Consider the following 23,166-nt stretch of genomic DNA (forward strand, 5'->3'; position numbering starts at 1 on the left):
TGTGGCATTTTCTACCCAATCACCTACTACTGCCCAAAAAACCCTAGGAAAGAACATGAAGAAGAAAGAAGAAGGACAAGAGACAACACCCTAAATCCTCCATCTTGTCTCCTGTTCTCTAAACTACTTTTTCACCCAGTGATTTAAGAAACTTTCTAATCTACACACTTACACTATTCTTATCTAACTTTAGCATTTGTTTTCATGTATCACCATGAAAACATGCTCATGAATTTCATACTATATGAAATTCAGTGTTTCTTTGAATTCTATAACTAAGTATTAGAAACAAGGTCACACAGTCTGTATCTCAGACTCCTACAGGCAACATTTATGTTTTCCTAGGAATCCAATGATAACTGAGTTATTTTCACCCAGGTTACTTTCACCTTCCAGTGTATTAAAAAAGAGTCTTACTTCATCTTGCTCATTTGGTTTCGGTGGGACCACATCTTTGCCATATCCTTTGCTCTAAAATGAGAATTAATTTTGTAGTAAATGGGAAGCAGAAATATTCAATACTACAGAAAACACACATGTTTTTTAACTCACTCACCTTCAACAATTTAACATACTCTGGTGGGAGACTCCCTTCCCGTTTACCCATTTCTTCCAAGTATCTTGCATATATATCTTCCTGTGAAAATAATGCACTCATTAATGGTTGTGTACTGTTCTTTACTGAAATGAATTTCTCATAAGAGCTACCTACAGTGATACTGCCAGAAAGAAAATGCAAATATTGACTAGGCCTCTCAATTGTGTCTTTCAGTACCTATTGTCATGCACATGCCTCCCCACCTGCTTCAACAGTGCTCATCATCCAGCATAACATTCCCAGATTCCTAATTTAAGCCATTTCACTGTCTCAGACCACAGAATGTATTGCTGAACCTAGACTGCTTTTTAAATATTTATCAATTCCAAAATTTATGCCATGTTTTACTGAGCCACTAAGCTTGTAATTTAATCCTTCTTAAATGACTCTCCCATTCAGACTCAGAAAGTTTTAAGTTCTTCAACAAATTCCCCAAACTGTGTCATTTCTATATTAACAAAACCAACAATAAAATGTAATTGTGCATACTGTGTTTTAATTCTTCACACATCACAGGTATAAGTCCTGGATTATTCAGTAATGAGCAACTACAGATGTAATTTAAGGATGAATCTTCTAAGAAATTAAAATGTGAAGTGTAAAATACCGTAATTTCTGGGCCAGTGTAAACAGGAGTAGTAGGAACATCTTCCTCAGGTCCACCAAGGGTATCTATTAGGCTGTCAAGTGCTGACTCATCCATACCAGGCTAAAAAAATAAGCAAACCATTACAGAATTTACCAAAGTGTACACAGGGGAAAAAAAACATCTGAAGCATCTTGTGAATCTATAGAATACCCCTAGAAACCAACCTAAAAGCTTTCTTTCAGCAGGACATGTACTTGCCAAATTTATCAGTGAGAACAGTTCTAAACTCAATTATCCAGTGTCATTAACAAAGTATTTTACATTTGTGTATCAGCAAATACAAAAACATATTCAAATATAACCAAAGATAGGGAGTAACTGATTTTAAGCCTGTAAAATTTTGAACTAGCTTCTGAAGAAGTCCTATTTGACAAAACACAAATGACACATTACTTGCTTTTTACCTCTTCCTTCAGACAGCCCTCCACCATCATACATACATTGAGGATGTATCAGTACTTCTGCAGGTATCCATTCATTTTTTTTCCTGAAGCATTTCAGAGAAAGAAGCACTCTCTGAGACACTATTACAAGGGAAGCCCTTGTCTGGGTCTATGTTTACTAACCTCAGTACTTGATTTGTCAGCAGCAGCAACCACACGTGCACCTGCTGGGCCTGTTCCAGCAGCTGCATCAGCCACTGTGGGCATGTCCTTAGACTTTTGCTGGAGAAAAAAAAGAGAAAAACTAAGAGACAGCTTATTGCAATGTTAAAAGAGAGACAAAACAAAGTAAGACATCCAATGCTGAGGCTGTGCAGAGTTTTTTGAACTCAGCAACTAGTGCAAATGCACAGCACCCAGATGCTTGGGCAGAGTGAGCTACCACCATAAAAGCTCTGTTTCCAGTGGGATTCTGCTGTGGGAAAGAAAGCGCTTCTGTTTTAAGGACTCTACCTCCTTCTTTTACTCTGCCAGTAGAAGAAATCTGCAGGGCAAGAAAGACACCAGGGCTCCTTCCAAGTCTCTTTAGAAAGCTGTCATTTATTCCTGGTAGCTCTCAAGGCACCCAGGTGCAAAAGGTGCTCAAGGAGGTAGGGTGAAAACTGCTGCAGGCAGGGAGGTGGAAGGGCAGTACCACCACACAAAATGCAAACCTCTACATTACTGACACTCCCATTTGCTGCCAAAAGTAAGTGTGTTGTAGCAGAGCTGCAGGAGGCCTTTGTGTTACCCCGGCCTTGTCATCAGACACGTGCACACCAGCAGAACAAAACACCAGTATCCTGATGCCACCACATGCCTTTCCTTCACATTTTTTTCTACATTTGCCCTCTGGAAATGACCTCTCCCCAGCTTTTTCCCCAATCTTCCTCACTTTATTTTTTTCCAGAGCCTTGTGTTCAGGGCTGACCTGCTGCATTTGGAGCCAACACTGTAGTGAGCGGGCAAGGGAAGAGCCTGACAAAGAACCAATGACAGCTGTCTAGCTACAGGTAACTTGAAAAAAAAAAGCTGAGAGAAAAACAGAAGAGCACCAAACACACAGGAGCAGGCCTAAAACTGTGATGTTCTTAATGTCATTTGCTCGGCCAACAAGCTTATCCACAATGTCATTTTCAGGGGCCCAAAAGTCTCACTTGACAATATTTAGATAAAGAAACCATCTCAATGTGGATTCCTAATATCCCCTCAATAAAATAATAAAAATTGGCTTAAATAATAAAAACTGGTTGTTTCTCTGCTTCTACAGTACCTTTGCTGTCTCTGTGGAGGTTGTTGGTGGAGGCTGGTCAGCCTGAGTTGTAGTCACTTTCCCTGTGTTATTTGGTTTAGAAGATGTCACAGTAGGTGTGGTTTGGTCTTTGCCCTGTGTAGAGATAAAATATTATTACTAGATATGGAGGGCTGGCTTTTTGATTTTTCCATGCTATTTTTTTTTTAAGCGAAAGACGGAAGTAAAATACCAGAAGAAACCCTCATTAAAAAATTCAAAGAGAGACAGAGATTAGAGATAGAAAAAGAGAAAAAAGAAAGAGAAAGAAAAGGAGAGAGAGAGGTAGAAATTATACAACTTACATCACCAGGTTCCTTTTGCTTCTCTTCAGACAGTTGTTTATTTTGAGAGTCTGCTGGCTGACATAAAATAAAAAATTGAGATAATCAATCGTTTCCACCACTCAGTGCTACAGATGATGATCCATGTTAGTCCAAGCAAGCACAAGACAGATGTAAAAGCTGGTTAAAGGACACTTCTTGGGCTGTCCTGAAGTTTATGCACAGGTATGTCAGTGATCACACACCAGTTTCATGTGGCACAGAAACAGCCAAGAGTTCAGCCTACTTCTTCAAAGCTAGTGAAAGACCAAAGTGCAGCAAATCTGCAAAGGTGAAAGGTAGGTTATTTACCTTGTCTGACTGGGTGTTCTTTTCAGATCCTGCTTTGGATGTTGGTGCGGACTGAAATATAAAGAACATTTACGCAGAGATTAATATGCATGGTTATTTGCAGAGGATCAGATTATGTAGAGCAGAATATCAGACAGGCTCACACTTGTCATCACACATGCTGTCTACTACACGTAGTACAGGTACTACACACTAATCTTGCAGTTCACAACATCCTAACACAGGCCAGTGATTTAAGAGCACTCAAATGTGTGCAGAGATCCACACACAGACACGTGCACCCCTCAGGTAGGGGACTGAGATGGAAAGATGCTACAACATAGTAACCAGTTTGAAACCAAACCCAAATTGCCACTAGAAATTTCTGAAATAGACTCAAATATTATTTAATGAATTATTTTTCTCTAATTTATCAGTAAAATAATTATAATTGCAAATTAAGTAATTATAAAAATACATGTAGGCCTGATGAAAAAGACAGTACATACAGCATGTACACAAGGTGGGATATGTTCAGTTAATATTCTTATAGTACACACAGCAGAAAATTTTGTATTTTTCCTCTCCTCTGTAACCTCCTAATGCTCTTATTTTACAACAGAGCTGGAATAGTATATATCCTCACTTGGATAGTATTACATGACTGCACTTCCAGGGTCTACACCCGAAAATCTTCTGCAGCCATGCCACAAAATCAATTCATGTGATCCATTCAAAGTACAGCAAGCAATAAATTACAACAGTAAGGACAGAAACTGAAAAATTAAAGAATCATTACGTGTGTTAAGAAGAGAGAAACCCGGCCTCCTCACCATATTTTTCTTCCTATTTTTTCTTGCTACTTCAGCTACACTATGAGCAACACAAAAAAGAGCCTTTCATCTGCCAAACATTCATTACCATCTAGAATCACCCGGCTTCCGTTTTCCTGGCTGACCACGTACAGAAATTTGCTAGGTTTGTTTATGTTTTGTTACGCAAGTATTCACACCCTCTCACTGAACCACGGACATCTGGCTGGGAAATCCTGAGCACACCTTAGCTGCAGATGCCTGGGCATAATCCTGGCAAAGGTCTCGAAGCTTTGAGAGACATGCCTCCACACACAAGTGGGTAAGTGCTGATGGAGAGGGAGAAGCAAAAATTCTCCCAAGTGAGAAAAAGATATTAAAAATAAATATTCAGCTTTAAGAAAAATCATCACTTAAGGTAGCACATCCCCACCCTCTCCCCAGATTCCCTGCTTTGTATTTTGTCTTGATGCCTAAAACCTGATTAAAGCACAGCAACTCTCAGGTTCAGTCATGTTTGACATGCTTACACTTGTGTGTCCCTATTACATGACTACTTTGTTAACTCAAAGACACACATTCATTTTAGCACCCATACACTAAATAATCCTTTAATGAAGGGCTAATTCGAAATTTTCCTAGTTTTTAAGATAAATTAAGGTTGGGTGTGTTTCTGTAACATCTATAGCCAAGAGTCAATCAGACATGAGGCGTCCTTCAGCAGCGAGATGCAAATAATGTAACAAAAGTGCAAAGACGAAGTACAAATAAATACAGAGTCTGACTTTTTTTGCTCTGGGACTACTGCCTGCTCAGGATTCTAAGTACCCTGCTGTCAGAGCACAAATCCAGGTTTTATTTACCTTATGCCTTTCAGGAGAAGACCAAACACACCTTATTTTTGCAGGCCCATAAAATATATGTACCTGCACTTCTGCCCACACCCAACAACACCTGTACAGAACAGTGAATACAAATTCTCAACCTGCCAAACCAGTTAGGAACAACTGCAAGTCTTCTTTTTTATACTGTAAATATTATTTTACTGAATACTTTATGCACCTTCTGTGTAACATATGCATCATTCACTATCCTTTTGTAACATTTAAAATATGTAGAATTGCCCATACTATAAATTTATGTTTGGGGCTGCTGAAGAGTAAATGGACCCATATGGGCAAGGATTTAATCCAAGACTTGCACACAAAAGCATGCTGAGGCCACAGTAAAACACATGATTATAAACACCTGCTCATACACAGAGACACATCTACTTAGATACACTTTCAGCAATTACAAAGTTCAAATCTAATTAAACAAACAAACAAAAAAACAGGTAATCAAACCAACAATTTTAGTATGAGACTATCCATTCAGAAGAATTGTTCAGCCATCCTTTAGACTGAGTCAGCTGTGAGCAGCCACTGACTGAAGCCATGGCATCAGCTGATGGCATGCACTGAATTCCTATGGAGAAAAAAGATGTTCTACTTCCCCTTCAACTGCCTGCTTCCACCTGCACTGTGCCAGGATCCAACAGGATGCATTTGAGACTGACTGAAAAATGGTCTGGAAATGAAAAATAACACTTTTTCATTGGTTGTCTGGTTCACAGTGCAGTTGCACAAATATGTGCAAGAGGAAGGCAGCGGAAGGGGACGTGTTTGTGGTAGTGTCAGTGGCAGCACCTGCTTCTTCCAACCCTGCAAAACCCACAGGGTGCTGGGTCTACACCCTGGTCCTCCAAACTGTCCTCCTAACCCCAGGCTTTGCCCAGAGAATAAGAAACTCCACACTCCTTCCTCTGCCATAGTGAATTCAGAGCTTTCTCAGAGAGACATAGAGCTGAGGGTTCATTAGAGGCAAAGGATACATACGCAGAGAACTAAAGTTTAAGGAGGGGTCAGGAAGGACAAATGAGATGTGGTTGTAGCAGGCAGTTGGAAAAGATCTGTTAACTTGCAAGAAATTTAGGACTAGAAATTGAAGTGACTCAGCAACCTTACTTCTTTTCCAAGAAGGCTACTGTCAGAAATGCAAATGATTTGTTTAATCCAGCAGACAGAAAGACATTAATAATGCAACAGACATTAAAAGAAAACATTAATTATGTTACACATGCAAATGCAAGCCACTGTTTAAAAGGGGTTTGTGTTTACCAGTCTTACAGTGCTGAAGCATGCCACTGCTACTCTATTTTTGGCTCATTTACCACATTCTTCTGAGAGTTGTTTTAAATTTCAAGTAGGGAAAGACCATAGCTGTCTGGGTTAGACCATATGGAGGACCACAGCATTAATGAACGTGCCACAAATGAGTTTGCCCACAAACACAACAGGGAGGAGAAACCAGAGGCTGTCAGATGCCTTCATTTGCGAGTAATGATGACGGTGCACAAATGGAAGGTTTGTTTAATTGCCACTCAGCTTTTAGATGTGTGTAGGGAGGAAAGGGTTTTAAAAGGCTGAGTGGAATGCAATGGCTAAGTTAAAATGCAGAGATGGAGATGCAGGCCAGAATGAACAGAGACAAGAGGAAAAGGTTGTTCCTGCACCAGAGTACCTGCAGGGACCTCTCCCACCCTCACCCCTCCACGCACCCCTTCACTGGCATTTACACCAGGTGCAGGCAGCCTGAGCCTTTACCACTACACATGTCCCTGCTGGCCTGCTCTGGCGTCCAGCTTTTGTTGGTCTTGCTGTTACAGTAGTGGAAAATGGAGGAGGTGGGGAAGAACCATTACTCATTTGTTTAAACAACACAAGTAGCTCCTGTTAAGCAACGTGAGGATGATGACTCTCTCCTAACAAGCAAAGGACAGGATGATGACACAGCCCTGACACTGAGGAAGCCCTAGTCATAAAACAAGACAGAACAAGCATGAAGGGGAAAGGCAGGGGAGCTGTCAGACAGAGAAACACGGGAGATTAACGAGAAGCAACTGTACATACAGAGAGAGCTGAAGCTCATCCTGGATTTGAGTATGTGAAAAATCATCACCAGGTAAATAACCCTGCAGCTACACTGGGGGGAGCTATACACATGTCACAAAACTTGACAGAGCTAAGAGCAAACATTGCAATTAATTTTCTTTTCACTGCTGCTGTAAAACCTTCTGGTTGATTTGCATAGCAACTTTTTAGAATTTTTTTTTGGGGGGGGGCAGAGAAAAAAGCTACAGATAAGAAATATGGGTAAAGTTACTTAGTGTTAAAGTGTTAAAAAGGAAATTCCATGGCTTCATATGTGTGGCAGGAAAGCATGATTTTCTTCTGAAATTCTTACCCTAGTTTCAGATGGCTTCATAATTTGTGGTTTCGATGCATCCGTGGAAGGAGACTGCTTCTAAGAGAAAAAAATCAAAACTTTACTTTTATAATAAATACTTTTACTAAGGAAGCATAAAGAATTTGAATTTACTTGTTATCCAGATGAAAATTAAGAATAAATTATTTCTGACAATTAGAGTTATTACTTTAGATCTTTTCCCTGGCCTGTATTTCTACAATACATACATGTAGAATTTTGACAGTTTGATAATGCCCACAGACCTTCTTTAAACATTATTTTTTCTCCTCTGAGATGTACTGACAGCAAATTTTCCATTGAGTACCAAGACAAACTCAAATCCTGCTCTCACACTGAAACACATATACTTACTCTGCAGGATTCATCCATACTTCTTTTTTAATTTTTCAAACAAAAATTGTGCCTTTGGATTTACTGGTTTGTTACAGAAAATATTTAATACTAAAGTATCCAACTCAAATATGTCGAGATAAAAAGGAGTAGTTAATCTGCAATCAACACATGTACCCCACCAGTGCTCCTTTATATCATCCAACCTTTTTGTAACTCCACAAAGGACACGGTCTGTTCTCCTGGCTTCAGGGATGTCAATCCAAAAACACCATGGTGTGTTTCTGTTGTGGCTGTATCAAACTTCAAAGACCAAAATATGCCAGTTGTCTCATCAATACTTTATAAAGAAATAATACTACTCCTCTATTCCTGCTTCATGCTCCTATTCTTTAAGGTGTATTTTGTATTTTTGCATGTGCTCAAAGCTGTATTCTATGATTCTGTGATTTGCTATCTCTGTCACAGTAACACATTCACAGGTCACATTTAAATTTACAGCACAATTTATCCATTTTTTTACTTTTTCTCTTCCATTTTCTTTACATTGTCTCTGTTTACCATGCTACTTACAGTAGCAGTTTGAATGCTATATGCTTACACATACAGTTTGAATGAACAGAAGCCATATCACATACCACACCCCAGGGTGGCTTCCTACTTCCACATGGAAAAAAAAATTAGTTTCCCTATCTTTTTGCAGCACAAACTTTCTCAGCTGTAAGAGAAAAGCTGTAAAGAATTTAAATGCACCCTATGATGATGACAGCATGGTCTCCCACTAGCTTAGTTGGTGTCTCACACACCTCAATGAGAGGTCTGACTGTTCTAAACATATATTATAGAGAATCTGCAGCTGTCACACTGCAGAAAAGTAAAGTAATATCTGCTTCCATATACCTACAGATTGACTACTTAGTAGATAGAAGCTTTTGCATGGGTGGAGATACACATAGGAATGTACAGAGCCTCCTGCGTTAGGGTGGAAAACAGAAGTTCTTAATAACCTTTTAACCTATTTCCACTATCACCATCAGGCGACCTGCTGGCAACTCAGTATTTTTCCTAATTTGGTCTTTAACAGTTTTACCTCTCCTTTTCTTTCTTCTGCAAGAAATTAATCTGAATTCCTTCTGCATGACTAACAAGTAGGTATCTGTTCTACACCTTCATATTAGTCACCATAGTCCCTGTCTGTTTAATAATAAAAACATTTCTCTGAGCCCTTCTCCCTTCCAGCCCTCAGAAAACTCCTACCTTTAAGACTCCCCTGTCTTAAAATGCACTGAAAAATTACTTTTCCCATGTCCCAGCACAGCAGCATCACCACAACCTGCAGGGATGAGTGAAAACCTCCCAAAACCCCCACAGCAGTACCACCACCACATACAGGGATGAGTGAAAACATCTCAAAACCCCAGCTGCTTCTTCCTGCCCTGTCCAGCTGGAGAGCAGTGACCAGCAGAAGCAAAAAGGCGAAGAATGGAGGTACTCATGGAGGAAGAAGAGCAGTCTGAAAACAGAAAACAGCTCAATGCACAGCTGCTGACCAGCAGATGTGGAGGACACCAAGCCATCCTCCCTGGAGACACTCAGGGCTAACTGAGGGGAACAAAGCCCTGAGGAGCCAGAGGAGGAAAGCAGAACAGGTGGGAAGAGCACACAGACCACCATGGAGTGCCTTGCTTCACTTCCCTGCTTCCCACTCAAGTTCCACAATAAAGGCCCACAGTTTTCCACTCTCTCCCCAAACAGAGCCACTCTGGGGAAGAAGCAGGATCCTTGTTCTCCCAGTCCATCAGCCAGCAAGGATCTGCAGCCAGACTGACAATGCCATGAGGCTGCTGAGCCCCAACCCCTCTGTCTGGTGTGGTCACCACTGTACCACCTTGTCTCACCTCCAGCCTGGCTCTGGGATCAACCTCTTACCCCATGTCGCTCTGGGGCTCCAGTCCTCAAGACCCTGCTCTGCCGCCAGCTGTGCCCAGATGTTTCTCCCACAGCTCCACAGAGGGACTGCAGAAGGCGTGAAGCAACACAGGGACGCGTGTCAGGTGTGGAGGTAAATATTAAAATGCTGCCTGGCAACCTGGCAACAAAATCCTCCTGACACAGAGCTGCAGTGTGTCTGTGGCACACCCTGCTCACACCCCGGCGTGGTCTACCCCAACTCCCCCTCGCAGGAAGGCTGGGGTGTCAAACAGTCAGGGCTTAACCAGAGCAGAAGGCTGGGACAGAGGAAGTCAGGGGAAGCTGCAAAGGAGAGTGGGGTGTCCTCTGAGCTGTCAGGGGTCCCTGGAAGGCAGAGCCAGAGGGGAGAACCAATGCAATCAGTGCTGGCTCCCCTTTTCCTGCAGCTGCACCCCCACGGGTCCTGCCTGAAACCAGGTGTGGGTTCTGGAGGGTGCAGTGCCAGCCCTTCTGCCCTGTGAGTGAGCTGCAGGAGGGATCCCAGCCTGGGGGATGGCTAACACACAGCTCTTGTGTGAGCTAGGAGGCCAATCCATGTCAGCATCCAGGACCACTGACAGCCCAGGAGCTGCTCCCTGCCTAACACTCCCAAGATGCTGAATGCAGATCAGGCAGGTAGCACAGTGTGTGAAACTGAGTCACATAGCTTTCTCCCACTGGCCTGAGAAAGTACGACCTGAGAAATCATAAGGAGGAATCCAAACATTCCATAGGGAAGGAAAACAACTTTTGCAGGTGTTGTTTATCACCTTGCTGTTTACTTGTAAGAAACGGTCAAGGGATGCTGTTCCTAACTGTCCAATGATGGTGATGTGTTGGTTTGATGACCAACGAAAGCTTTACCTTTTGGGACCTTCTCAGAAGTGTCTATAAGAGAAGATCTGGAAGAATAAAAAGCGCTATATAATAAAGGCTCTCTCTGCAACTGAGTCTGAGTCATCACTATCACTGCTCCTAACACAGTGTGACACCCATGACCACCACAGCAGGGACTTGACAAACAGGGAAGAGGTTACAGGACAGCACTGATTAAGCAAAGACTGATCCCTGTTAATTACCCCACCCTGCCAGCAGAGCTCCTGGGAGACCTGCAGCATGGGGTAATTAACAGGGATCAGCCTTTGCACAGGAGCTGACCAAAGGATCTCAGGCGCTTTTGAGTTGGAGGATGGTCCAAGAAGGGCTGATGAAGAGATCTGGGATCTAATTTGATAGAATTAAGAGAAGGAATACCCTTGGGAACTCATTTGTCAAGTTAGCAGGGCAGTATTCATGCTATGTTTGAAAAAGAGCTGTTACAGAAGCCAAGCAGTGGGTTTGCAAAACAAAACAAAACAATCAAAAATTGTTTATCTGTTCTCACTATGAGTGTCACAGAAATCTCCATGAAAAATGGAAAGTGTGACGGGAGAAGAAGAAAATAATGGTGGCATCAAAATAAAAAAATTGAATAGCTCAGAGAACTGGATGCAGATGCCCTCTGGAAAAGTAAAACAACAGGAAAAGATATCCATGAGTTCTGTCAGTTTCACAGAACTAAAAATGAAACTACAGAAATAAAACTGAAACTACCCCAAGTATAGCGAGAGCTAACATCAACTAAAATTATAAATTCTGGAAATTCATGAAGAAGATTTGTCAGGCTGAGGAAGGTCATTGCCCAGCCTCAAAAGGAGCACAATGGAGACCTTCAAAACCAGAAGAGATGCTACAAACACTTACCAAGCAACCCATACAGAAATGCTGAGATGACAAGAGGACAAATAAGAATCAACAAGAATAAAGCAACAAACACCCAGAGGAGGACACACTGTCACTGCAACTTTTCACTGTACCTGAGATGACATTTACTCAAATAAAATGGGGAAATTGGTCTGTAACACTGGGTTACAATCTTGCTTTCAGGCAGCTGAATAAAACAGAGCTCCTGACCTCTGACACTGGCAGTAGGTTGAAGGCACAAACACAAAACCGCAAAACACCACCAAACCCTTCTATACAGGCAGCAATACTGACAAAAACATGCAAAGGCCATATTGTCACAGACTGAGATTCTCCTACCAAAAACAAACAAGGGAAGAGGAATCTGGGGAAAAGTAATCTGTTGCTGTGACATCCTAAATACAAATGTAAAATATAACTCCAACCTCCTTGGCTTTAGCTTCTCTAGGCCAACAGCTAGCACAATTTTCACCATCACAATGCAGCAGAGATAAATATTGGAAGATATGAGGAGAGGTTTAGGGGGAAAAAAATTAAGGAAAAGTATGTATGAGGGACTTAGTGACAGTAAAAGGCAAGTCAGGACCTGATGCTTTGTACTCTGGTCAGGCCCCCAAGGAAATGGGAAACAAATAAGAAAGTGACTTATCCTTTAATAAAGAATCTTCCAGGTCTGTGCTCAAAGATCTTCCTTCTGTAGAGAAGAGTCACTCTGAGGCAAAGGCTACCTGGACATCACCAAATCAGGCACCTCCAGCTCCAGCAGCCTTTGGGGGAGCTTGTATAAACATTTTTAGAGTGATGTAGCAGAACTTCAGTCTGGAACAGAGGACTGAAGAGCTACCCAAGTTTTCTTGTGGGTTAACATCCCTTTGGTGTGAGTGAGCTGGGACACCTTCTCAGGCTTAGAGCTCACAACACCTATGATTTTATAATGGCTAACTCACAGGGTGTGTAATGCAAGGGAAAACCTAATCTACCTGACTACGAGTGGCTGCTTGTTTCCATTAATGGCCCTGATACTGAGCTTTAATTAATGGCACTTGTAAGATGTGGGCAGCAAAAGCTCTGCAGAGAACCATTGTGGAAAATAGTGGTTTATTTAGCTGAAGTGTGAAATACCACTTGAGCTGTTAAAAGGTTAAACCTCTCACTTGCTTTGGTGGTGTGTGGCAAGGGCTGTGCAGCCCTCTCATCCCTGGACACACACACACAGGAGGCATAAGGTGGGACAGGGGTAGCACCAAGCGTGTGCACATATACAAATAAATCCATAAATCTATAAACACGTATATTTAAAGCTACACAGCATCTCAAACATGCTTAAAGCAGGAAAAAAAGGTTCAGCATTAACTCTTTATATATCTTTTATTGTTATAGTATGTAAAATAGCTGAGTTAAAAAATTACAACTATGAGTGCTCCTGTGTCATCTTCCATCCCAAGTAATTTTGGAAATATCCTACTACTTTGCACCTGCTGCTCTTATATGCAGTTCTGCTATTATATTTCTAGAAGAAACAACAGCTTTTTAAGAGTAAGATAAAAATACCCACAACAACCAAGCAAATATTCTTCTCAAGATTTCAAGTTCTCAGTTAATTTTGTGGAGTCTTAATATTAAGAACCCAGTGAAATGGAAGAGCAGGATGCAGGTTTCTAGTTAGTACCTGTGCATTACTCAGACACTGGTGTATTTGTGCTGTCCTGCTGTGACGGGTTTCTTTGTAGAAGCGATGAGCACCATTTCCAAATGATTTGTGCTGCAATTTCTGATGGCTGACTTCGCCCATGTGTAAGTCCCCTTTCATTTATAAAGCCCACTGTCATTACTGAAACCCACCAACACCACGTTATAAACAAAGCTTTCTGCCCAGCCACCGAGGGCAGGTGAGGAAAAAAAAAATCCTTTGAGGACAGTTCCAGTTATTTTATGTAACTCTGTACTAACTCAATCTAAAACTCTTTGCCAGACTTGTTATTTTGGCTGTTTTTAAAATTCATTGTAGTTACTGTAGTTACTTACTGTAGTTATTTACTGTAGTTAAATTAATCAATATACCTGGTATTAAATACCTGTCTTTGGAAAAAAAAAACCCAAAAACAAACCAACAAGAAGAAACACTGTCTCTGGAGATGCTTCCTTGTGCTTTCAGCATTCAATAACTCAGCTAGTGTGAATATAACTGAAAAATATGTACAATCGATTACTATCATTATAATTCAAATTTCTGCAACTACTACTGTGGAAAAGAATTTCCTTAAAATTTCATTATTCTGCCATTTTCTCACCACACAGAACAAGCATTTGCAGCAATTATTAACCTATACCCAGAAGCAAGATCAACCACCATTTAGAGATGGTAAAAGACAGAGAGGAAATACAGTTGTTTCCTCATGAAAAAAAAAAAAGACAATTTTTTCAAGAAGCTGGTTTGAACCAGGAGACTGAGGTGCTGATTAGCTAGTAAAGGCTCTTTTACAGCCTTAGGTGCTGCTAAATTTATTGATGGTCAAGGAACATTGAGCCAGGCAACTTCCATTACACAGACTCAGTGGCTTCTTCTGCTTTGAACATTAGAATATAATTTCTGCCATCCTGGCACAGAGATGAAACTCTTCAATACTTCACTATGGAATTTTATGCATCAGCTAAATCTGGTTAACCACATTACTCATGCAACAGGTTTTTAAGCAGTGTTTTTAGATACAACCTACTTGGATTTGAATTTGGTTACACTAAACGAAATGTTATCAAGCAAGCCAGTAAGATCAGTATTATATTTACCACAGTGTAGAATAAGGCTTCGCACCTCCTAGAAACTGCCAAACCACCTTTAGGTGAGATGTCTGTTTTGAGATGTCTGCTTTAAGGTATCTGGATTGCAGCATCATCATTCAAGTCCAAGGCTTAATACTGGCATGTCTGTTTTTCTTTATTTTAGCAACTGTTAAAAACTCTGAAACAGCTTTATGCTGGAACAAAATGCAACTGAAACCAGTGAAGGACAATTGACTTTGAGTATTATTTGTACTATTTGACTCTGCCTTTAGCTTCCAACACCTCAGTTTATGCTTATTTATATGCAGGAAGTTAGGACTGTCAAAAAATTTATAAGTATATCACAGCTGATGGCAAGAAGGATTGTGCCTGTTTTCTTCTTTTGGAAGCAGAGGGGAAGTTTGCTAGTTGATTAAAGGTCATGCACAGTAACTATACAGCAAGAACTTTATATACTCACAGTTCAATTTGTGGCCATGAGGAATTACTTAGACTCCAGTATGCAGCTTGGCTTACTGCATTAAAGGCTTTACTATATACAAAGGCAATTTCTATTTAATGTCTTTCCATGATATTGGAAGTCATCTGGAAACAAAGTCAGTATATCAGTATATTCCAAGCAGGGAAACAGACTTCATCCACTGCCTTCACATTCAGAGTGTCTACTGTAAACAGACCACTTCAGTATCTCAGGCTCCACAATCCTTGTTTCTTTTAAATTAATCAACAATCAGCTTTAAACTCCCCATTTGTATTTCTCCTTAAAGCACATGCTTCAATTACCTCCTCCTGGAAACTTCCTGTTTCTGTGACAATAAATTCTACAAGTGGCACACACTGAAACTTTGCTTTCATTCAGTCATATTCAGATATTAGAAGCAATGCCCCAGCCCTGTCAAGCCTCTTCTCAGGTTCCCACTCTGTACAAGAGAGGGTTACAGTAATGTATGATCCCGTCACTGCAGATGAGGTCTCCTGTTTCTGTGGGCAGCTCAAAAACCCTCTTTTCAGTTTTGCCTCATGTGAGCCATTCAGCTGCAACTTCTCCAGCTTTTTTTTCAAACACAAGAACATTCCACAGTTATCTGCGGCAGCGAACTGCAGGCTGACAAACGAACACCAGGAAAACAGGAGATTAGGTGCCAGCCACATGCCATGCTGCGCTGCTGAGCTCAGCTAGGATTTGTGTCACTTGCCCCGCAGTGTCACACAACACTCTGCTCTGCAGAGCTGGGATGCAAAGGGGAATTACAAACAGAACCAGGGAGTCACAAACAGAACCAGTGCTTTCTAAAGGAGGGTTGAAAAAGACACTGAAGTTACGTAAAAGACAACTTCATCTTGAGGCTAAAGGTCTCTGAGGTTATGAACTCGATTACTTCTACTGAAACAATCAAGCCAGGCAATACCCAATGCAAGAGCAGCACTCACAACAGGAAATTTGTTTTTCACTCCCAGAATGCAGAGAAGGTGGAAAGAAAAATTTATTCATGAATAGCTGTTAGGGCTGACACACACATGGCTACCAAGATGAACGGAGAACACAGGAGAATAAACAAAAATCACTGAGTCAAGGAATCTTAATAGAACTTGGCTGTTAAAATATCATCTAAGGGCAACACTGCATAAGCAGGGGTGGTGGCAGGGTGTCATTGGGTTTTGTTCTTCAATCATTTTAGAAAATTTCAACATTGTTTTATTATTCCCACTTAAAAAGAGGCAGAATTTGGGGCAACTTCTTGTTTCAGCATTGCCTTCAACTCAAAATCACTTCAGAAGGGCCTTCAGCATGCTCTGGAGGAATAACTACATTATGGTTCAGTTAAAAAATATGGAATCTCCAATTTGGTGAGGTTTTATCCTGCCTCACAGCAGTCTTTCCTCCTGGGGATCAAAAATGTTAGTTTTCAAGTTGGTTCCAGCACTTGTGCTGAGCATGGCATAAAGGCAGGCACTGACTTCTTCCGTAAAACCAGCATGGTTTCTGGGTCCTAAGGAGCTCCCAAAGGGTGCTGACACCCTCCCTGTCTCCCTGCCAGGTTCTCTCTTCGGCAGAAGAGACTCTGGAGAAAGCCCCAAGGTGCTAAAGGAGCACAAGCATCCTCCTCTCAGGGAAACAAAGTGCAGAAATGGTGACAGTGGAGACAGCTGGAGACCAACTCAGTAAAAAAAACAAACCAGTTCCTTTGCTTTCTGGAGATAGAGGTTTCTTCTCTACCCCCACTCCCACTCCTCCAAGAGCCACTAGGGCAGCATAGCCTTGCCCAGAATTCAAACTGGGAGTGCCTCCCTAATGTGAAAAGCTCTGCAAACCAGAGCCATGAGGAAAAACTGGTCATGGAGCTCATTTCTGCAGCTCCAAGATCAGAAACAGAATTTTCTGCAAGCTCTACATACCCTATGTATCTAACCACTCAAACGAAACCAAAAAAACCCAAAACCTAAAAAGAAACAAAACCCCACACCAAAAAAGCACTGTGTCATATAGAAGACCAAGCATAACAAATGTCAGTCTAGAAAAGACAGTGTCTAATGCAGAAGAATATATTGTAACTTGTTTTATATAAATCTAAAAAAATACAACATTGAGGAAAGTACTTACCAAAAAAAAAAAAAAAAGAAAAAAATCAAGAACTCAGCAGAGGTGTCTGCAATGTTTAAAAATTCTGGGCCATTTCATGCACTACTTTAACTTTCTCCGAAGGAGAGATAATATTACCAACAATAATTAAACAGTGGCATAACTTAAGCAATGCCTACCTACCTAATTTTCACTACTACAGAAACAATACAATTTATTGAAAAGTATTATTTTTTTTCCAAATAATATATTTTTAAGTGCAGTAAACTATTGATTCCTGAGCACAGTTCAAACAAGAAGTTGCTCTTGCAGATCACCACGCCCTGACTATGCAAGACAGGCAGACAGGCTCTGCATTAGTGTGCCAAAAAAAAATCACACAGGTCTTGGAAGCCAGAACAGCGTGGGCTGTGAGCAAGGAAAAAACACCAACCCTGCCCCAAAACAAAAATATAAATACAGAGCAGCTTAGACACCAATTTTAAAGCTTGCTTTTCCTTGTCCCTCTCTTCTCCAAACTGCTGTGTCACATGGTGTCTGAAAAGGCCGTTTCCAGTATATTAAAATAAATCCAAAAGCTTATTAACTACACACTGCTTTGGAATGCCTCAAGCCTGTTGACAGGGGAGCCATGCCAGAAAGCCCCGGAGCTGGCAGCTTGTATTATCGCAGCCCACGAAACTCCCAAAAGAGGGAGAGAATGGCGAGCAAACAAAACAAAACAAAACCGAATCAAAAAAATACCAAAAAAAAAAATAAAAGTAACTACAACATGAACACCAAGAAGCCTCACGCAGGGGCAGCAGGAAAGCGAAGCAGGAACAGCTAACTCACTTGGTAGACGTGTGGCTCCTGTCTCCTGCAGCTGGGACACGGCTGGGACACAGCTGCTCCTCGCCCTGGCGCTGTGGCTTCCGGGAGCTGCTGGCCAAGCCAAGCCCTTGTCAAGCAGGAGTGCTGAGCCACACAGTCCCCACCCAGCAGCACGGGGAGGGCACCAGAACAGCAGGTTTGGGCTCCCACACTGAGCCACTGTAATAAATGGAATGGATTTGTGATAACTGAATTGTAACTACTTGGAAAGTTATTGTTAGAAGCAATCAAGGGAATTGGTGTTACAAGGCAGATGCACCCCTTTACAGCTGTTACGTGTAAAAATTAAGATAGAGGATGTAGTTTTGAGAGAAGTGATGTCCCAAGACAAAATCGACCTTGAGATGGACGAAGTTTGAACAGCTTTAGGCATAAGGCCTGAAAATTATGAAATGTAAGATTAATTAGTGTAACACAATGGTTTTTTACATAACACAACACTTAGTACACACTCACAATCTGTGAGGTTATCCAGAGGACAGCGAGGATGAGTGTAAGCCTTCGTCAGAAGACCACCAAAAGAAGACTGAAGACCCCCTAGCAACAAGTGAGGCATGCGCCGTGAAGAAAAGTGACATAAAGTAAGAAAAATCAGAAATAGGATGAGACTTGTGGGAAACATTAATGAATATGTATAAGAACACAGTATATAAGTTTAGTTTGAATTGTTTCGTTTTGTACGTGAGGTGGGGTGAGAAGCCCTCCCCATACCCCGGTCAGTTTTGCTTATGCTTTAATCACACTTAATTAGTGGCAAATTACATATATAAATGGTATTTTTTTAATTAAATTGTATTATTTTATACCAAATTACTATAAAATTTACTAAATTGTATTCATTTTTAATTAAACTGCTGTTAACTCAAGGGACCCAGCTATCTAAATTCCAACTTCATTTGTAACAGCCACAAGGAGCAAAACCCCTCCTGCTCCTTCTGGGGTCACTTCAGGAGCTGGCCAGACCAGGGTGCCCCAGCAGGCACAGGTGTCACTGACAGCCACGCAGCAAAAGCAAGGGGTGAAGCTAAATTCAGCCTCCAAAAAGCAATACTTGCCTTCCACCTTTTGCCTTCTCAGCAGCGGTGCCGAGGGAAGTAACCTGCTCATTTCCCCTCAGCAGAGTAATAACCCTATTACAAGTTTACAGTCTCTAAATTTGGACTGATTACCGAGACTCCCTGAGCACATGGATGTTATTAATTGAAAGTAATTGAGGTGGTTTAGGCCACTTAAGGCCTAAACTTGACTGACTAGGGCCATTTTTAAGCACAACAAATCCAAATAATCTGTATTAGTTTAGAAATTAACAGGCGCTTCTTGAAATACTAATAGTGAGCTGCTCTTGAATTTCTTTTTGTCATATAATCAAATTTTTAATACCTACAGTAGTATGGGAGAGTTTGGGTTTGTTTTTTTTTTTTTTAGAAAAAAGGCCCTTGTGCCACTAACAAAATCTTCAGCCACTTTTTCATAATAGTCTCTGTATTGTCCTTAATCTTGAGCGAATAATAAGAAATAAGCCAGCTCTGGAAGGGAATTAGAAAGGGATAAACATCTGCAGACTGATGAAGAAAACATCGCATTTCTGAGTGAAGTATTTTTTTTGTGGAAGGACTGTGCTATTTTGGCTACTGCACAGATCTACAAGTTGCAAATCCTGTATCTTTACTAAGACAGCTCTTCCACGCACGAGGCACCTTCTGTACTCCCACAGCTTCCAATTTTTAATATTTAGGTCTATTTTTAGCATGCCTCTGACACCAAGAAAGCCAGCACTGTTCCCCACAAAGCCACAGCCTTCCTGATTTTCACGTGCTGCCAACAGCTCTGAGGACAACTTTCAGGAAAAGCCCCATGATTTGTCCCAATCCTGCTGCAGAACACCAAAAAATTGTCAATCTGTGTCATGACACACACACCTACCCCAGAGAGAACATGGAAAAGAAGTCCTCAGGTAACATGAACTGTTATTTTTCAGAATAATCTCAAATTTTAGAGATAGCCTTTCCAACCTTCACAATATGACTGGGAACGTAAGAATAAATTTATGGATTTCTGTGGACATTCCCAAACAATCCTGTGACTTCAGATGCCTTCTACTCAAAAATTCTTTCCTTCACAGGAAAGGTGAAGGTGCCTCTGCAAAGCTCACAAAATAAAAATTTGGTTACAGTTTACAAGGCGTGTTGCAGAAAAAAAACATTGACAGTAGGTGCCACTTTGGATGATAAACTAGATAAACTTGCCTGCTGCAAAAATAGCAGGGATTTCACTCAAAGGTACTTATCAACTGCTGATCTTTTTCCTTGTTTTCTTGTTAGTTGCATGAGAAAGCAGAGAGAATTCCCCTTTAAAACAGTGTTAATTTGGGTGTCAGCTTAAATAAACCTTAAATTTCTTAAATGATAAAGGTCAAGAAGTTTCCTCTGAAAATCAGAAATAAAAATAATTCTGACTGCATTTCCACCATTGTTGTTGAGCTCTCCCAGCGCTGCTTCAATAGTCCATGAAAGTAATACTGATAAACATTCTCACTTCTCTAAGCCATAGCTTAGCAGCCAGCCAGAAAAAGAAAATAATTACTTATTAGGAGCAATGCAAAAAATCTGCCACTAATTTGCTGCTATAAAAAGCAGCAAAATTTCATCTGTTATCAACAGAAATACCATATAAGAACACAAAGATCCAGAAAAGGTGGCTGGATCCAGCTGCATTCAAGTATTAGTGCCTTCTATAAATAGAAATGATTGAACACTAAGGTGGAAATTGGCTTTCTTGATGGCTGTGGAACTGGCAAAATAGTCATTAAAGGCTGTAGAAGGAAACACAGCAGCACTGGCAGGAGATCTTCTGCAGAGGAAGGACGTTAGCTCAGTTTTTCCTCCCCACTGCTGCCTGCTAATCCTGGCAGCCATGACCTGGTTTGTGCACCTTGGCAGTCAGTGTGTACGTGGAAGAGGCTGCTCTTAGGCAACCCAGTAAACATTCCTGATGATGACAGCCTTACCTGAACCTCCCTTTTCACTCCAGTTACCTGGCAAGCCAGGTGCTCACTGAAAACCTCCCTGGTACAAACCAACAGTTGAACTGTACTCACTCCCCCATCAAAGAGGAAAGAAAGGCTTGTCACAGAAACAAAGGAGCCAGAACACCTGCTTCTCTAAGCCTCTCTAAATTATTCATTTTAGATTTGAGTCACACAAGAACTGGGCACATCCAGGTTGCCGACTGAGCCTCCTGAGTGCTCCTAGTGCGGAGGAGGAGGCAAGAGAGGCTGCACTTCTTGCGTTTAGGCTGCCAATTAACACCCCTGTAAGAACACACAGAGCAGAGGGGTGAGTAAATACTGGCTGCAATTCCAGGAACTCAAGAGTGACACAACAGAGAGCAGAAGTAAAATGAAGGCACAGAGAACTGCATTTCTCAGGGACAGTGCAACAAAAACAAAGCCAGCTGAGCGCTCTCCCTTGGACAATCAGACTGCCCACACACTCAACACAATGACAATCCTTCACCACACACAAGCTCCTGCATCTGAAAGCCAGAAACCCCAGAAGAAACAAGCCATCAGTTATTATTACTTACTAGCTGAAGGAGAAATTACTCAGGCCTGACGTGGAGGAAACAAACCCCCTCTTGGCTCTTCAGTTTAAATAATTTCACCAGAAGGTAGGAATAGGTTCAAGAAGTAAGAAGTTTGAGCTGGAGCAACTTAACTATCCCACCTCCTTTGCCTCTGGTAAGGACTGAGAAACTTATCTAGGATAAGTGATGACAAGTACTACTGACCAACAGAATTATTAAAGCTACATCAGGGGGAAATATATAATAGAAGAAACAGTAGTCCTAAACTGTCCAAAAACTGGTGGAGTATTTCTGATTGCCCTGAAAGATTTGATCTGATTTTGCAGGAAAACAGAAAGGGCTGTCTTGCCTTGTCAAGAAATACCTACCTTCCTGCAAAATTCCTGTTTAAAAAAAAAAAAACAAGACTGCAAAATATTTATTTTCAATAGATATTTTTAGAGACAAAAGTAAAGGCAGTAAACAGCCAGACAAATGGCTTGAAAAAAGGGCATCTGTGGCAGAAACTACAATAAATCTCTCAGTTTTCCTCTATTTTAAATAATACTAGAGGATCACAGGAGATTGTTGAGAGTAAAACTTACAATTAACAGAAGATTAAGCCTAAGTGAAAAAAGGTGGAAATGAGTGGGAACTTAAAAGGCTGAACTGAAATCAGCTATTGCCAAAAGTCAGTATTAGATAGTATGAGATGAGTATTTTCGTAGTACACAATCTTTACCAGTAAGTACATTGGAATGTTACAGAAACTGGAGAAACACCAAGTACTGATAAAATACACAACCTAAGCTGCTGTAACCTTATATGCAGCAATTCCTGGCAACTCCATTGCATTACTTTCATGGCACTATCTTCCAGTTCTTAGGCTTAATAGAACATACGAATTATGCCTTCCACACTTAAAAGTTCTTTGTACTTATCATAGAAAGAACATATACTGAAAAAAAAAAATACTCAGAGATGTGTTAGTCAGCAAATTAGATGTCAGCATCCCTGGGACTATGCAGCTGGTGACATTCAGGTTGACTAGGAGGAGAAAACCTTGTCAAAGTGCAAGGAATAGAAAGAAAAAAAAAACATTAAAAAATGCTGGGCTATCTTTAGTGATAGACAGAAACACTGAAATAAAGGGACAACAGGATTTATATCTTTGCCTCCTCCCTCACTGAGGAAAACTAAATCACTTAGGAAGCATGAAGATATCTTTAGGTGTATTATTTTACAGAAGCACCGATTAAGAAAATAAAAAATGCCATTCAAAAGCAGAAACACTTCCTGCTGTTAGGATCCTCCAAACAACAGGCTCTCTGCAGATATGGAACACCGTGGTGGATGTGTGGACCCCTCTCAGTGTGACTTAGGGGCAGCCAGCCCTACACACCTTGGGTGTGAACTGAGGAGCTGGAAATCCCCTGGCTCACATATGGGAGTGAAGGTGGGCTGAGAAATATGTCAAAAGGTGCTTCTGAAAGCCAGAATTTCAAGGTAACTAAGGTACAGAACACAGTACCAGAACTAAACAAAGTCACTGATCTTGTCTCCACTGCTGACTAGTAGCCAGCTGCCTCCCTCTTGAATACTGCCATCAAAATGGGCCCAACCTGAGTTCTCCCAGAACTCCAGCTGGA

The 23,166-nt window shown here is 41.1% G+C and overlaps 1 protein-coding gene across 7 annotated transcripts in view; it reads right to left on the minus strand.

Moving 5' to 3' along the window:
* Nucleotides 1-23,166, minus strand: part of CAST (calpastatin) — a 52,131-nt gene that overhangs the window by 15,789 nt on the left and 13,176 nt on the right. For 3 of the 7 annotated variants that reach the window (XM_088054120.1, XM_088054119.1, XM_088054121.1), the window contains exons 4-12: nucleotides 17,915-18,112; nucleotides 7,672-7,731; nucleotides 3,596-3,646; nucleotides 3,266-3,322; nucleotides 2,943-3,056; nucleotides 1,814-1,912; nucleotides 1,206-1,307; nucleotides 557-637; nucleotides 418-471 (exon numbers count right to left, since the gene is read on the minus strand). In XM_088054120.1, the coding sequence (XP_087910246.1) occupies nucleotides 418-471; nucleotides 557-637; nucleotides 1,206-1,307; nucleotides 1,814-1,912; nucleotides 2,943-3,056; nucleotides 3,266-3,322; nucleotides 3,596-3,646; nucleotides 7,672-7,731; nucleotides 17,915-18,112 (816 nt within the window). Of the gene's footprint in view, nucleotides 1-417; nucleotides 472-556; nucleotides 638-1,205; nucleotides 1,308-1,813; nucleotides 1,913-2,942; nucleotides 3,057-3,265; nucleotides 3,323-3,595; nucleotides 3,647-7,671; nucleotides 7,732-9,923; nucleotides 9,994-17,914; nucleotides 18,113-23,166 lie in introns of those variants that run through there. The other 4 variants (XM_014262396.2, XM_088054124.1, XM_088054123.1 and 1 more) reach the window with 4 other exon arrangements.

The sequence above is a fragment of the Pseudopodoces humilis genome, chromosome 4 (genome assembly GCF_049639895.1).
Source record: "Pseudopodoces humilis isolate 2021_Gansu_Grassland_sample_001 chromosome 4, ASM4963989v1, whole genome shotgun sequence".
In the NCBI taxonomy this organism is placed as follows: Eukaryota; Metazoa; Chordata; class Aves; order Passeriformes; family Paridae; genus Pseudopodoces; species Pseudopodoces humilis.